Source organism: Poromitra crassiceps (genome assembly GCF_964638095.1).
Source record: "Poromitra crassiceps genome assembly, chromosome: 16".
In the NCBI taxonomy this organism is placed as follows: Eukaryota; Metazoa; Chordata; class Actinopteri; order Beryciformes; family Melamphaidae; genus Poromitra; species Poromitra crassiceps.
Genome location: NC_139645.1, coordinates 278,254 through 296,367, shown reverse-complemented (window position 1 = coordinate 296,367; position 18,114 = coordinate 278,254). Strand labels below are relative to the sequence as shown.

The 18,114-nt window shown below is 44.9% G+C and overlaps 1 protein-coding gene across 1 annotated transcript in view; it reads left to right on the top strand.

Annotated features, from left to right (window-relative positions):
• Window positions 1–18,114, top strand: part of otog (otogelin) — a gene marked incomplete at both ends in the record, with an annotated part of 184,575 nt that overhangs the window by 63,597 nt on the left and 102,864 nt on the right. The window contains 4 exons of the mRNA XM_083652849.1: window positions 1,045–1,257; window positions 5,434–5,599; window positions 12,920–12,994; window positions 13,636–13,679. Coding sequence (XP_083508975.1) covers window positions 1,045–1,257; window positions 5,434–5,599; window positions 12,920–12,994; window positions 13,636–13,679 — 498 coding nt within the window. The remainder of the gene's footprint in view (window positions 1–1,044; window positions 1,258–5,433; window positions 5,600–12,919; window positions 12,995–13,635; window positions 13,680–18,114) is intronic.

Below are 18,114 nucleotides of genomic sequence, written 5' to 3'. Positions count from 1 at the left end.
TCTAAACGATTAATGAATTATAAAAACTTGAAATATTGCGCACTCATTTCTGGGTTGCAAGCTCATTTGTAGCGCATGTACAGTTGAGCAGTTGTGGAGCATTTGTGCGCCACACTTTGTTATAGTAGTGAGATAGTTACCACACTTTGTTATAGTAGTGAGATAGTTGCCGATTTATTTCCTGTTGATGGACTAATTGATTCTCCTCTCTCCTCTCCTCCCCTCACTCTCCTCTCTCCCCTCACTCTCTCCCCTCACTCACCTCTCTCCTCTCCTCTCTCCCCTCTCTCCTCTCTCCCCTCCCTCCCCCTCTCTCCTCTCTCCCCTCACTCACCCCTCTCCTCTCTCCCCTCACTCACCTCTCTCCTCTCTCCCCTCACTCACCTCTCTCCTCTCCTCTCTCCCCTCTCTCCTCACTCACCTCTCTCTCCTCTCTCCCCTCCCTCCCCCTCTCTCCTCTCTCCCCTCACTCACCTCTCTCCTCTCCTCTCTCCCCTCACTCACCTCTCTCCTCTCCTCTCTCCCTCCCTCCCCCTCCCTCCTCTCTCCCCTCACTCACCTCTCTCCTCTCTCCCCTCACTCTCTCCCCTCACTCACCTCTCTCCTCTCCTCTCTCCCCTCTCTCCTCTCTCCCCTCCCTCCCCCTCTCTCCTCTCTCCCCTCACTCACCCCTCTCCTCTCTCCCCTCACTCACCTCTCTCCTCTCTCCCCTCACTCACCTCTCTCCTCTCCTCTCTCCCCTCTCTCCTCACTCACCTCTCTCTCCTCTCTCCCCTCCCTCCCCCTCTCTCCTCTCTCCCCTCACTCACCTCTCTCCTCTCCTCTCTCCCTCCCTCCTCTCTCCCCTCACTCACCTCTCTCCCCTCCCCTCCCCCCCCCTCTCTCCTCTCTCCCATCCTCCCCCTCCCTCCTCTCTCCCCTCACTCACCTCTCTCCTCTCCTCTCTCCCTCCCTCCCCCTCCCTCCTCTCTCCCCTCACTCACCTCTCTCCCCTCCCCTCCCCCCCCCTCTCTCCTCTCTCCCATCCTCCCCCTCTCTCCTCAGTGGCCTATGCCACAGAGATGTGTGAGCTGTTGAATGGGGAGTTGTTCTCTGCGTGTCATGAGTACCTCACGCCCGCAGTGTTCTTCCAGCAGTGTCGTTCGGACACGTGTAAGTGCGGCACACCGTGCCTGTGTTCCGCCCTCGCCCACTACGCACGCCACTGCCGCAAGTACGCCGTCATCATCGACTTCCGCTCACACGTCCCGGACTGTGGTGAGTTACACTCTGCACCGTTTCCTTCAGGACACAAGGTGTCACCAGACCTGTCTGACTGCGTTCACATGCACAAAATATTCCAGTTTTTGCCGTTACTCTTAAAAAGACAATATTCCTACTGTTACAGGTCAGGTTCTCGAATGTGTTTAACTGATCAATTTATCATTTAGCTTTGTATGTCTACGGATATGTGTTTAACAGTTAAGCTCTCACCACCTCCAACACACATCTCAAGTCCTTCATGGTAAATATTACCTTTAAGTTGAAATGCTTCCTAAACTGCACAGTTTAATGAAATCGAGGGAATGAACTATATCTCGCGTGCACGAATGGACTAAAACGTGGGCACGTTACAGTAAATCGTGGACTCAATATAACCTTTTTCAATGCCCGCTGTCGGTACATGATCGGTGCCAGCTCTACATCCGTTCCTCACAGCAGCATTCCGCCATTTTGGACAGCTAGATATGGCAACACCACTTGGACAAACTTGGTGCTGCATGTTTTATACATGGCTTGTACTCGGAACCACATACTAATCTGTATGCTCTACGACTGTTAATGTCACTTAAGTTTTAATAATTTGTTTAGGTGAGAAAGTAAGCATGATTCCCAATATGTATATGTCCAAGTTAGCGAGAGAGAGAGTGTAGTTGTTCAACTTGGCCTTTAAAATAATGTCGTTACATTTGACTCTTGAAAAATAGATTAAGTATTAAGTATTAAGCACAGAACAATGACCTTGGAGATGAAGACAATTCCATTTTTTTTTTTTTTTTTTTTACAGATTTCCCCCTTTTCACTTCAGTAATAATAATAATAATAATAAACATGGGTTTTATATAGCGCTTTTCTAGGACTCAAAGACACTTTACAAACAAAGAAACACTAAAGGGGTGGGGACGACGTAAGTGCAACAGACAATGGACGAACACGACACAGGCACACAGGGATAGGCAGGGGGAGCTAGGAGAAGGCAGAGGAGAAGAGATGGGTTTTGAGGCGGGATTGGAAGACAGTGAGGGAGTCTGATTCTCTAATGTCCAGGGGGAGAGAGTTCCAGAGCTTGGGAGCTGCACTGGAGAAAGCTCTGTCGCCGAAACTGCGGAGGTTGGATTTGGGGGTGGAGAGAAGGCCGGCAGAGGTGGATCGGAGGGAACGGGAGGGTTGGTAGGGGGAGAGGAGGTTGGTGAGATATGGGGGGGCCAGTTGGTGGAGAGCTTTGTAAGTGATGACGAGGATTTTGTAGGTAATCCCGGAGGAGATGGGAAGCCAGTGGAGTTGTTGAAGGACTGGGGTGATGTGGTGCCAGGATTTGGTGTGGGTGAGGAGACGGGCGGCTGTGTTTTGGAACAGTTGGAGTTTATTGATGAGGGTGGAGTTGGTGCCGTAGAGAAGTGAGTTGCAGTAGTCCAGACGGGAGGAGATGAAGGCGTGAATGAGTGTTTCAGCAGCAGGGTGTGAGAGGGAGGACCGGATCTTGGCAATGTTGTGGAGATGGTAGAAGGAGGTTTTGACAGTAAGGTGGATGTCGGGCTCAAGGGAGAGGGTGGGGTCAAAAATTACACCGAGGTTGCGTGCTTGAGGAGATGGGGAAACGGTGGTGCAGTCGATGGTGACTGAGGGGTTGTTGAGTTTGCTGAGGGTGGATTTGGAGCCGATGAGGAGTTCAGTTTCATTGCTGTTTAGCTGAAGGAAGTTGTGTTGCATCCAGACTTTTATTGCAGACAGGCAGGAGTTGATATGGGAGAGGGGTGGGTTCTGAGGGGATTTAGTGCTGAAGTAGATCTGGGTCTCGTCGGCATAGCAGTGGAAGTTGAGGTTGAAGTGGCGGAGGATCTTACCAAGGGGGAGGATGTAGATGAGGAAGAGGAGGGGGCCGAATAAGGAGCCTTGAGGGACACCGTGTGAGACTGTGGAGGGGGTCGGAGGAGTGGTTGTGGAGGGAGATGAAGTGGGAGCGGTTGGAGAGGTAGGAGTGGAGCCACCTGAGTGCGGTGCCTTCGATACCGAGAGCCTCAAGTGTGGACAGCAGGATGGCGTGGCTCACGGTATCGAAGGCTGCACTCAGGTCGAGGAGGATGAGGAAGGGGGGGGATCCAGTGTCGGCAGAGGTGAGGAGGTCGTTGAGAACTTTGAGGAGTGCAGTTTCTGTGGAGTGGAGTGGGCGGTAACCGGATTGGAGGGGTTCAAAGAGGTTATTGGAGTGCAGGTGAGTTTGGAGTTGTGTGGTGACAAGGCGTTCCAGGGTTTTGGAGAGGAAGGGGAGGTTGGAGATGGGCCGGTAGTGGTTGAGGGTGGAGGGGTCGAGACCAGGTTTCTTGAGGATTGAAGTGACAGAGGCAGTTTTGAAGGCGGAGGGGACAATGCTATGGGACAGGGAGGAGTTGAAGAGATTGGTGAGGTAGGGGCAGAGAACCGGGAGGCATGATTTCAGCAGGGGGGTGGGGAGGGGGTCGAGGGAGCAGGTTGTGGGTTTCGATGAGCTGATGAGTTTGGAGATGGTTGAGGGGGTAACTGGAGTGACGCAGGAGAGGCGGCGGTGTGGGGGAGGGGTAGGCAGGTCAAGAGGGATGGAGAGGAGAGGGGCTGGAGTAGGGGCTGCTGGGTCAGACACGGGGGATAGTGACTGATGGATGGTGGTGATTTTGTCTGCAAAAACTGTAGGAAAGAGTTGCATAGGTCGGGTGTGGAGGTAGGGAGGGCGTCGGTGCGGGGTTTGAGGAGGTTGTTGACGGTGGAGAGGAGTGTTTTGGAGTTGTGGCTGGGGTCGTTGATGATGGAGGAGTAGTAGGCAGACTTGGCGGCAGTGAGGGCTTCTTTATAGGTGGAGAGGTGGATTTTGAGTGCTTGAAGATGGACGGTGAGTGAGGTTTTCTTGTAGTCGTTCCAGTTGGCGGCCAGTTTGCTTCATGGTGCGGAGGTGGGGTGTGAACCAGGGGGCAGAGGAGTTGAAGGAGATGGTTTTGGTTTTGCGGGGGGCAAGGGAGTCGAGGGAGGCAGACAGTGTGTCATTGAGGAAATTGGTGAGATCATCAGGTGAGGAGGAGGCTGGGTGCAGGGTGAGAGCTGTGGTGAGTAGGTCGGAGAGTTGCAGAGGGTCAAGTGCTTTGGTGTTCCGGAATGTTATTTGTCTGAGATTAAGGGGGCGTGGGGAGGGGGATGAGACAGTGAACTGGATGAGAGTGTGGCCAGACAGAGGGAATGGAGTAGGGTGGATGTTGAGAACCGGTAGATTAGCAGAGCAGACAAGGTCGAGGATATGGCCTTTGACGTGGGTGGGGAAGGTGACGTGTTGGGTGAAGTTGAAGTTGTCCAGGAGAGAGGTGAGGTCGGATGCAGGTTTACAGGTGGGTGAATCAATGTGGATGTTGAAATCGCCAAGGAGGAGTAGACGGGAGGAGAGAGATGAGGCTATTGTGAGGACTTTGGTGAGGTCGGACAGGAATGATGGGTGGGGTTTGGGTGGACGGTAAATGAGTAGAACAGTGATGGAGCAGCAGGTTTTGAAAGCCAGGAGTTCGGAAGATGAAACTGAGGGGAGGGTGAGTTCTGTTAACCGGTAGTGTTGTTTGAAAATGACAGCCAGGCGGGAGGGGCGGGGTTTGGAGATGTAACTGAAGCCAGGGGGAGATGCTTGGTTGAGGGAGAAGAAATCATTGGGTTGTTGCCAGGTTTCGGTGAGGAGGAGAAAGTCAAGTGAATTGTCAAGAATGAGTTCATGCAGGAGGGGGGCTTTGTTATTAAGTGACCGGGTGTTGAGGAGGGCGAAGGTGGGTGAATGGGAAGGTGGAGTAGTGAGGGCGTGGTGGAGAGGATGGAGGTTAGCCAGGTTGACAGAGCGGGGGGGTGTAGTGGAGGGGGGGGGGGGGGGTGGGGGGCTGTGGGAGCTTATGGTTTGGATGAAGGAGATAGTGGAGGAATGTGAATGACGGGAGTGTTTGGGGCCACGGTGGAGGTATGGGCGATGGCGGAGGATGCCAGCAGTGCGAGCAGTGATGAGGGCAGTGGGGGGTAACCGGTAGTTATTGTTAAGAAGTAAAAGTTGATGGGAGGAGTAGTGGAGGTGGACGGGGGGGAGGTAGGGAGACCAGGGTGTACCATGCAGCAGAAGGGTGGGGTTAGCGTGGTGTGTATGTCTCACTCTCTCTCACTCTCTGTCTCACTCTGCAGCGCCTCAGTGTCCTGACACCATGCAGTATGGGGTGTGTGTGTCCTGGTGTCCACGGCGCTGCTCGGCACTGTCCGTGCCGCAGCGCTGCGGGTCGGAGTGTGAGGAGGGGTGTGTGTGTCCGGCCGGGTTATTCTACAACCACCGAATACACACCTGTGTGCCCAGGTGAGCCCGCAAGAACCACACACACAAAACACTTTTCAAGCGTTTTCTGATTTTTTTTTGTTGGCAGTTTCATAAACTTTATTATTCCAGGCATTTAACCCAAATCCCCATACAAAAGTCCCATTGGCTTCCAGACGAGGGAACAGGAACGAAGTGCTGACATCCAGGTCTTAGCAGGAAGTGCTAACATCCAGGTCTTAGCAGGAAGTGCTTAAATCCAGGTCTTAGCAGGAAGTGCTGACATCTAGGTCTTAGCAGGAAGTGCTGACATCCAGGTCTTAGCAGGAAGTGCTGACATCCAGGTCTTAGCAGGAAGTACTGACATCTAGGTCTTAGCAGGAAGTGCTTAAATCCAGGTCTTAGCAGGAAGTGCTAACATCCAGGTCTTAGCAGGAAGTGCTTAAATCCAGGTCTTAGCAGGAAGTGCTGACATCTAGGTCTTAGCAGGAAGTGCTGACATCTAGGTCTTAGCAGGAAGTGCTGACATCCAGGTCTTAGCAGGAAGTGCTGACATCTAGGTCTTAGCAGGAAGTGCTAACATCCAGGTCTTAGCAGGAAGTGCTAACATCCAGGTCTTAGCAGGAAGTGCTGACATCCAGGTCTTAGCAGGAAGTGCTAACATCCAGGTCTTAGCAGGAAGTGCTGACATCCAGGTCTTAGCAGGAAGTGCTAACATCCAGGTCTTAGCAGGAAGTGCTAACATCCAGGGCCCCGTTCCAATACCCATACTTGTACTTCTTTCTTGTAGTAGGTACTGCCGCTGCCCTCACATAGTATGGATTGTAGTGTGTAGCATGCATGCAAAATGCATACTATTGGGACACACTACATCTGTCGTCACATGAGCTTCCTGAACTCCGACCTCTTGCTCACTTCCGCCGACGTCTGCAGCGCCACATTTGAGTTTTTTTTTTTTTAGTTTTTTTTTAATTCAATAAACAAAGTCTGGCAGTAACAAACAGTACATTATACAAAAAATTCAGACTAAACATTTACAAAATTGGAACAGACAATCAAATAAACAAAATAAAATACGGTAAATAAAGCAAAAACATTAAGTCAGAGTTCTAAACAGGAATCAAGATATGCATGTTTTGGTACACACCATGCTTGTTTGGTTTTAACATATTTCAAGGCTTTCTTAAAGTTAATTATCTCATTCATGAACACGCAGCTCAGTCAGTGCGACGTAACTCCAGTAGGTGGCGGTAATGCACAAAAAGTTGTTTGCCAACCGCCATAAAACATTAGAAGAAGAAGAAGAAGACGACATAACTTCCTGCTGCGCAAAGGATTGTGGGGAAGATTGGCTGGGGAAGCATGCATCGATGCATACTCCGAAATAGGAGCTGATGTAGTACAACATCCTGGTACTCTTGGCATACTGCATCTGACATACTATGTATTGGGACATACTAAATCTTTTTTTGCCTACTAAATAGTATGGAAGTATGGGTATTGGAACGGGGCCCAGGTCTTAGCAGGAAGTGCTTAAATCCAGGTCTTAGCAGGAAGTGCTGACATCCAGGTCTTATGCCACATTCGTTTATAAGTGGGATGAGGCAAGTTGCCAGTTGCTACTAGCAAAAATCAAATAAAACGCCACTATAACTCGGAGTTGGAGAAATCAACTTGGGTATGATTTCTCAACCCCCAGTAGCTCCCACCGCGTCATTTGACGTCATTTCAACATGGCGCCCACGATTGTAAGAATTTAAAACACATTTTTGACATTTTTTTTTTCTTTTCAATAATAGTAAGCTTTCAGACCAATCAGCATACCAATACAATAGTTGGTTAAACTCATACAACTAAACGTTAATGTTGTTATTAGCTGTTAGCTTATGCTTCCCACACACTAGAGGATAAAAGGCCCGATTTAATGCCCGATTCCCCTCGGGGGGGCGTGGCCCGATTCGAGGCTAGTCTCAACCGATTTTTTGTCAAAATAATTGTCAAGTGTCTGGTTTCAATAAGATTATTGCAATGCTCCCGATTGAATCGGAGCCTGCCCGATCTCGAATCGGGCATATCAAACATGTTTGATATTTATGATGGCTGTCTCCCGACGGAACCCGCAATAGCCAATGAGAGCGAGCAGACCGGGACTCGTCGACGCGTCATACCCGGATGTTAATGCAGCGCTCACAACAAACGAGCAACAGCAGAGCCATGTAGCTCCTCTGTCCCCAGCATCCTCACAGCAGTTTAAAACAGGGTGGACAGCGGCGGAGGGCTCTCCAAACATGTGCCGAGCAGAGCGGTTTGCTTCAAGAGAGCGGATATGCTGTAATATGAGCTCTCAGACAGGACGTTGTTTTAGCTCATTTTGCGAGGGTGTCCGCCTGCTTGTAGTGGACCCGCCGCTCGGTGCATGTTTGGAGAGCCATCTGCTGTTGTCTGTGGGAAAAAATTGCGGTTCTGTGGGATATAAACAGCCTACAGTCTAGTTGCTGGAATCGCTGTGAGTCGGTACTTCAAACGGCTGGTGGGTGGTCTCGCAGTCTGGCCGAATCGTCTAGTGTGTGCGTTCAGGCGATTTTAATGTTAAAATCTGATGAAATTGTCCTCATGTCTGTGGTCTCTCATGTTTTTAAAATCGGTTAAGATTTGAAAATCCTCTAGTGTGTAGGCAGCATAAGACACCTAACGGCTATTAGCATCCATGGTTTTGCGAGATGAAGCCTGAAGCTCGAACGCACGTAGGTCGGAGATGACGCGTTTCTCTCTTGCCACTTGCTAGCTCCTACCATAAACAAATGCAGTATCGAATGCAGTATCCCACAATGTCTGATATCAACACCATAAGCCACGGCATGCTAAGGGGGCGTGTCCACAGAATGACCCCCCAAACATCATCAGTCATCAGGCTTCAACCTGCCAAAGAAAGAAGAAACACGCAACACACACACAGACACACACACACACACATACACACACACACACACACACACACACATACACACACACACACACACACACACACACACACACACACACACACACATACACACACACATACACACACGCACACACACACACACACGCACACACACACACACGCACACACACTGCCAGACTGACATTACTTCAGTCACAAATTGACCTACAGGTGATGCCACCTTTTTACACAAGATGGATTCGCCCAGGTCAACTACTGACCTCCAGGTGCATACGAGCAAAATCACGCATAGAAGCGACTGCACCACTTAAAAAGTTTGAGAAGGAAAACATATTTCTAGGGCATCTAGTAATATTTTATATATATATATATATCTAGTAAGCACCAATATCTGTCATTGGGCCAAATTTCAGGTCTCTTCATTACACCCACCCTGGTTTTGTCGTAGGGTTGGGTTGGAGACCACAGTCTGCCCTGGAGAGCCTACCCCTAACCCTAACCCTTACCCTAAACATAAACCTAAACCCCCCCCTCACACCTAAACCTAAATCCCCCAGGGCGTGCTTGAGAACTTGTTGGCCTGCCTGTCTGCCTGACCACCTGCCTGACTGTCTGCCTGCCTGTCTGACCGCCTGCCTGACCGCCTGCCTGTCTGCCTGACTGACTGTCCGCCTGCCTGCCTGCCTGCCTGACCACCTGTCTGTCTGACCACCTGTCTGTCTGCCTGTCTGCCTATCTGTCTGTCTGTCTACCTGTCTGTCTGTCTGCCTGCCTGCCTGTCTGTCTGCCTGCCTGTCTGCCTGTCTGTCTGTCTGTCTGTCTGCCTGCCTGCCTGCCTGCCTATCTGTCTGTCTGTCTACCTGTCTGTCTGCCTGTCTGTCTGTCTGTCTGTCTGCCTGTCTGTCTGTCTGCCTGCCTGTCTGCCTGCCTGCCGTAACTGCATTAAGTGATATTTGTATCTGATGTGAAGTTTAGGTCAGCCTTTAAGTGTTGAGCCTTGTCTCTTATAGAGCCAGTGGACGTCTCTCTTTCAGCCGCTCTGCCCAAGAAGACATGCGGCTTAATTCCTCTTAAATGTCCCCAGGTTTTGACATGCTAGCGCGCCGCGGCGCCTTACTTACCGCCGACTAGAGTTACATCAAGGAATTCACCGTGAAACCCCCCTTTCATTCCCAGTGGAGCCGGGGACCAGGACACAGAGATCTGATAACCAGTGAGAAAGAATTTGTAGTACAGAGGCCGATGTGTGGCGCTGGCCTATATGTTACAAAGGCTCTCAAGACTCCAGCAAACAAGTTTACCATGACTTGGCTTCACGCACCAATCAGAGAAGAGACAAGTCACAGGGAGACATCTGACTTGGCTTCATGCACCAATCAGAGAAGAGACCAGTCACAGGGACAAGTTTGTCTAAATGGCAGAAATAAATCATAAGGAGTTTTGGATGCAGATTACATAGAATTACTGTGTCCAGTGCACAAGTGGTGTAGTGCAGGTTATACAGAGGAATATACCCTTCTTTTCAGTCAGCATTGATTATATAGTGCCAAAGTCACGCTTAGGCCTTGGCCACACTGATCTGTCAGAAAATGGACAGAACAGATAGACGGATAGATTTATGTCCGTTGCATGTACAAGTAACCTACTTGTACAGCAGGTGGCGGTAAGCACCTTGAAGGTGTCAGCGACCCGCCTATAAACCGAGAGAAGAAAGCTGGCGTCAGCTAGCTGTTAGCTCTGTGCGCTACGTTACTTATGTGGCAATAAAATGCCACTGAATGACCAGATTAGATGGTGAAATCAGATGGTGACACTGACTATCACGTTGTACAACAGCGGGATGGTGTACACAGCATTAATTATAGCCTCCTTCACTGCCCCGGCCGCCATCTTCTTTGAAAAGTTGAAACAAATCTCAGAACGCCTCCTCTCGAGACCTCGACTCTGATTGGCTAAACGGACAGTGACTATCCGACCATCCGATACATCCATCCAGAAAAAGTTCATCCCTCTTCAACTTTCTGTCCATCAAAACGTATGCAAAATTTCTGGATATGTACGCTTCTGAGTGCTCCACGGACAGTCGGACAGCTGTCATTGAAAATGAATGGAAGTGAACAGAGAAATGAACGCACACGGACAGACACCACGGATCAGTGTGGCCAAGGCCTTAGGCACACAAAGTCACCGTTAGGCATACGAATCAAGGAATTTATTCCGCCATTCATTTTCCTATAGACATTTCATAAAATGCTTATAAAAGTTTTACTTGGTCAATTCAGCAATATTTAGAATCAGGAGAGACTAGAACATTTCACTCGGATTTGAATTCCTTTTATTCTGAAAGTAAATTGCGATATTTCCGTTGCTGCTCTCGCTTAACTGTCACTGTTTTGACACAGCCACATATTACTGTTGTGTGTTTCAGAAAGCCACAGTAACGTTTAGTTTAAATTTCTATAACGTCACATTGATTTAATCATTACCGTACATTGATTATATTGATTAACTGTATATCCATCCATGATCATATGGTTGCGCTGCCACAGTTTATGTATTGGAGATGATGTCAGATCAATCTGGTTTACTGTCCAGAGGCTTATACCACGAAGCAAGATTAGTTGCTTAGCGAGGTAACTTCAGGTTTAACCCTGCGTTTACCGTGCTACAACGCTAGTTAACTTCTTACCGATATATACATTATTTCCATAGCAACTTATGCTTCATAGTTAACCTGGTCGAGAGCAGGTTAAGTTGCAAGGATAAGAAGTCTTTTACGACTGCCAAGACCCATTTAATCATACGTCTACAAAGCGCACCGTGTGCACAACGGAGATGCTGAACTTTGGTGGTGAAATCAAGCAAGCTGAATAACTTACGCATTGAGACAATCTGCAATTTTTGTCAGCCGTCCTTTCTGTGATTATTATGTGCAGCAGTGTTGCCTTTGGTTTTTATTACATCTTTGAATTCTTCATATTTCCTTAAGATTATGGTTTGTTCCTCCAGCGTGAAGTATTCATTTTTATTTGCTCCCAAGCACGTTTGACCCTGCCGATTGCCCCTGAAAGCTGCGTGGAGAAATATCACTAAATCTGCGTAAAAATTGAAGAAAATTAGGAGTCTGACTTTGAATCACTCTATGAAAAAATATGAGTAGGTTGGATGAAAGTCTTTCCTCAACACTAAGTCATGAGAGACGTTAATGCATATCTGCTACGTTAGACCTAGGGGAACAGCCCAGGACCAGTCTAGCAGCCTTGTTTTGTGCAACCTGTAACTTTCTGAGTAGACCACCAGAAGCAGATGCCCACACAACCAAGCAATAATCCAGGTGGCATAGAACCAATGAACAAGCAATTTGGCAAAACACTACTGACGTTATAAAGGGTGCACGTTTTCGTGTAATGGCAACTGCTCTGTCCATCTTGGCAACTATTTTATTGATGTGATCGGACCAAGACAATGTACAGGTAAGCCAATTGTCAATTCAATGATTGACAGGTCGCCTGTCCAGTGATCGCGCAGCTTGCCGATCAGGGACCAATAGCAGGTGGAGCTGCGGCTCTGGGAAACCCCCATCTCACGTGAGCTGCGTAAGGACTCAACCCATTCCCTCCCACTCTGTTGACGAAAAATCAAGATGGCGATGGCCACCACTTCAACTCAAAGCGGGAGCCGAAAATCAATGGGATAGCTATGTCCTTATTTTTAGGTCAGTGGTTGAGAGGCGATGTGAAAAAAAACGCTTGCATATTGGGGGTCAACAAGTTACGTTTGACTACTGAAACTATTAAAACTTCATAAAGTGCCATATTAACCATAGATAGAGCCCAAACTAAACAGAAAGTAAACAGTTGCCTTGGAAGGAAAAACACTCCGACATTTTTCCCTTTTCCCGTCAATGCCGAAATGCATTCTGGGCAGTGTTGAATTATTACCAGAGGGTCAACATGATCATTGTTAGAGATACATTATCATACAAATATGATAATTATCATAGGTCTGGAGTTTTGGAAAGTTTTCTGCTCTACACATTGACTGTATATTATTATTATTGTTGTTATTATTATTATTATTATTATTACTATTATTATTATTATTATTATTATTATTATTATTATTACAGTAAGTACAGTAGCCCGAGGGACGTCGCAGGTGTCTGCACAGATGTTTTTTTTTTTTTTTTTTTACATGCCCCTGGGGGCATGTTAAAAAAATAAGATTCATAAGAATCTTGAGTCCTAACTATAAATAATTTATTTTACCTGCACCACGCTCTTTAAAGAAAAAACCTTTATAAGCGGTACTTTTGATGTAAAAAAAATAAAAATAGTACTGTATTGTCCTAAAAGTGTGTGTGTGTGTGTGTGTGTGTGTGTTTGCCCCCGCCCCCGCACCCGTGCGTGTTTTTCCAGGAACGAGTGTCCCTGCAGTTTCCTCGGTGTGGATTACGACCCGGGTGATGTCATCATGACCTCAGCAGGAGTTCAGTAAGTTTCTGTGACATCACTTCTTTTTTTCAGACGTAAACAGAATGGACAGACTAACCCTTAACTAACCCTAACACTAACCAGTTAGTAACCAGTAACCAGCAGGTCTCTGGTGGTGTGCTGAGCTCCATTCAGTCTGTGAGCCCACTGTCGGTCAGTCTGACAGACCAATAGATGATGGGCTCTAGGGGTGTGCATATCGTATCGTCATCCATATCGTTACAATTCATATTCATATTGTCGAAAATTCATATTGTGATATTGTGATAATGGCAATATTCCGACTTGCTGATGTTATGCTGTGTAACGGTGTGACATCCACACAGCAACAACAAGTATGGCTGAAGGCGGCTCCACGAGGGAGGAGTTAATTCCAAAAAGCGGAGTGTGGGAGTGGTTTGGTTACAAAAGAGCATGTACCACAAACCAGGCAAAGTGCTACGTTTATGCTGAAATATATAACACGTATTTTGTTGCAATTTTATGTTCTTGAAATTCATAATACAATATTTTTCAATATTTTGTCATACCATCAAGAATAATGTTATCGCAGAAATACCCTGAAATATGGTGATATTATTTGAGGACCATATCGCCCACCACTAATGGGCTCACAGACTGACCTTCTCTGTTCCCTGTAGGATCTGTCAGAATGGGAAGCTGCTCCCTCAGATTCGTCACACCGGTGAGTTTGAAACTTTCACAACTTGATTTTCTCTGATTCACAATTGATTTAGTCTAGACCACACACACACACACACACACACACACACACACACACACACACACATCACGCTATGGAGTACAATCATACAAAACAGCAGTAAAACCGGTATAGAATGAAGGGCTCTATTGGTATCGTATCAGTTGAAGGTATTGGTACTGGTATGGCCATTTTGTTAATGATACCCAGCCCTAATCACAAGTACGCATATTGACACATTGTAATCACAAGTACGCATATTGACACATTGTAATCACGAGTACGCATATTGACACATTGTAATCACGAGTACGCATATTGACACATTGTAATCACAAGTACGCATATTGACACATTGTAATCACAAGTATGCATATTGACACATTGTAATCACAAGTACGCATGTTGACACATTGTAATCACGAGTACGCATATTGACACATTGTAATCACAAGTACGCATATTGACACATTGTAATCACAAGTATGCATATTGACACATTGTAATCACAAGTACGCATATTCACACATTGTAATCACAAGTATGCATATTGACACATTGTAATCACAAGTACGCATATTGACACATTGTAATCACAAGTACGCATATTGACACATTGTAATCACAAGTACGCATATTGACACATTGTAATCACAAGTACGCATATTCACACATTGTAATCACAAGTACGCATGTTGACACATTGTAATCACGAGTACGCATATTGACACATTGTAATCACAAGTACGCATATTGACACATTGTAATCACAAGTACGCATATTGACACATTGTAATCACAAGTATGCATATTGACACATTGTAATCACAAGTACGCATATTGACACATTGTAATCACAAGTACGCATATTGACACATTGTAATCACAAGTATGCATATTGACACATTGTAATCACGAGTACGCATATTGACACATTGTAATCACGAGTACGCATATTGACACATTGTAATCACAAGTACGCATATTGACACATTGTAATCACAAGTACGCATATTGACACATTGTAATCACGAGTACGCATATTGACACATTGTAATCACGAGTACGCATATTGACACATTGTAATCACAAGTACGCATATTGACACATTGTAATCACAAGTATGCATATTGACACATTGTAATCACAAGTACGCATGTTGACACATTGTAATCACGAGTACGCATATTGACACATTGTAATCACAAGTACGCATATTGACACATTGTAATCACAAGTATGCATATTGACACATTGTAATCACAAGTACGCATATTCACACATTGTAATCACAAGTATGCATATTGACACATTGTAATCACAAGTACGCATATTGACACATTGTAATCACAAGTACGCATATTGACACATTGTAATCACAAGTACGCATATTGACACATTGTAATCACAAGTACGCATATTCACACATTGTAATCACAAGTACGCATGTTGACACATTGTAATCACGAGTACGCATATTGACACATTGTAATCACAAGTACGCATATTGACACATTGTAATCACAAGTACGCATATTGACACATTGTAATCACAAGTATGCATATTGACACATTGTAATCACAAGTACGCATATTGACACATTGTAATCACAAGTACGCATATTGACACATTGTAATCACAAGTATGCATATTGACACATTGTAATCACGAGTACGCATATTGACACATTGTAATCACGAGTACGCATATTGACACATTGTAATCACAAGTACGCATATTGACACATTGTAATCACAAGTACGCATATTGACACATTGTAATCACGAGTACGCATATTGACACATTGTAATCACGAGTATGCGTATTGACACATTGTAATCACAAGTACGCATATTGACACATTGTAATCACGAGTACGCATATTGACACATTGTAATCACGAGTATGCATATTGACACATTGTAATCACAAGTATGCATATTGACACATTGTAATCACAAGTATGCATATTGACACATTGTAATCACAAGTACGCATATTGACACATTGTAATCACAAGTATGCATATTGACACATTGTAATCACAAGTACGCATATTGACACATTGTAATCACAAGTACGCATATTGACACATTGTAATCACAAGTACGCATATTGACACATTGTAATCACAAGTACGCATATTGACACATTGTAATCACAAGTATGCATATTGACACATTGTAATCACAAGTATGCATGTTGACACATTGTAATCACAAGTATGCATATTGACACATTGTAATCACAAGTATGCATATTGACACATTGTAATCACAAGTACGCATATTGACACATTGTAATCACAAGTACGCATATTGACACATTGTAATCACAAGTACGCATATTGACACATTGTAATCACAAGTACGCATATTGACACATTGTAATCACAAGTACGCATATTGACACATTGTAATCACAAGTATGCATATTGACACATTGTAATCACAAGTACGCATGTTGACACATTGTAATCACGAGTACGCATATTGACACATTGTAATCACAAGTACGCATATTGACACATTGTAATCACAAGTACGCATATTGACACATTGTAATCACAAGTATGCATATTGACACATTGTAATCACAAGTACGCATATTGACACATTGTAATCACAAGTACGCATATTGACACATTGTAATCACAAGTATGCATATTGACACATTGTAATCACAAGTACGCATATTGACACATTGTAATCACGAGTACGCATATTGACACATTGTAATCACAAGTACGCATATTGACACATTGTAATCACAAGTACGCATATTGACACATTGTAATCACGAGTACGCATATTGACACATTGTAATCACGAGTATGCATATTGACACATTGTAATCACAAGTACGCATATTGACACATTGTAATCACGAGTACGCATATTGACACATTGTAATCACGAGTATGCATATTGACACATTGTAATCACAAGTATGCATATTGACACATTGTAATCACAAGTATGCATATTGACACATTGTAATCACAAGTACGCATATTGACACATTGTAATCACAAGTATGCATATTGACACATTGTAATCACAAGTACGCATATTGACACATTGTAATCACAAGTACGCATATTGACACATTGTAATCACAAGTACGCATATTGACACATTGTAATCACAAGTACGCATATTGACACATTGTAATCACAAGTATGCATATTGACACATTGTAATCACAAGTATGCATGTTGACACATTGTAATCACAAGTATGCATATTGACACATTGTAATCACAAGTATGCATATTGACACATTGTAATCACAAGTACGCATATTGACACATTGTAATCACAAGTACGCATATTGACACATTGTAATCACAAGTACGCATATTGACACATTGTAATCACAAGTACGCATATTGACACATTGTAATCACAAGTACGCATATTGACACATTGTAATCACAAGTATGCATATTGACACATTGTAATCACAAGTACGCATATTGACACATTGTAATCACAAGTACGCATATTGACACATTGTAATCACAAGTACGCATATTGACACATTGTAATCACAAGTACGCATATTGACACATTGTAATCACAAGTACGCATATTGACACATTGTAATCACAAGTACGCATATTGACACATTGTAATCACAAGTACGCATATTGACACATTGTAATCACAAGTACGCATATTGACACATTGTAATCACAAGTACGCATATTGACACATTGTACTTGGATGATACTTGTACTCATAAAAAGTACATTATCTGTTTCATCCGCGTTTTGGGCTCAACCCTGACAGATGTGTTGGCTCCCACCTAGCTAACCACCTAACCCGACCTGTCTGTACTTCAGGGGTCTCAAAGTCGGTCGGAAAATAGGGGGTTTAGTGGCTCATTTGTAAACAGACTCAGAGTTAATCAGGACTCTGCTATTTCACAGACCCACAGGTTGGTCCCGCCTACATTAGTTACCCCATCACTGGCTGTTTTTGAGACCTTTTTTGACGAGAATAGATTTTTTTTTATTTGTGAAAGAAATATTATATATCTCCCATGACTATTCGACTAGTCAAGTACTGGGAGTAGGTAGGGCTGCACGATAAATCAATTTTGAATCGTAATCGAATTAATTTGTTAGGACGATGTTAAAAACGTGAAAATCGTAAAATCGATGTACACTTCAACCAGGGTAATTACCAGTAGCGGCTGGTGCATTTTTGTCCAGGGAGGGCTATACGATGGGGTTGAAATCAATATGATAATCATAAGGATTCTTCTCAATATCAATATCATATGTTTCACGTATGCAAAATCAGTGTTCATCTCATTGAACTGAATGGTGATGTCAAACAAACCTTATATTTTCAAATAATATTCCTGCCATACCTCATTTGATCAGTTTTTAAGTAACATTTGCTTGTC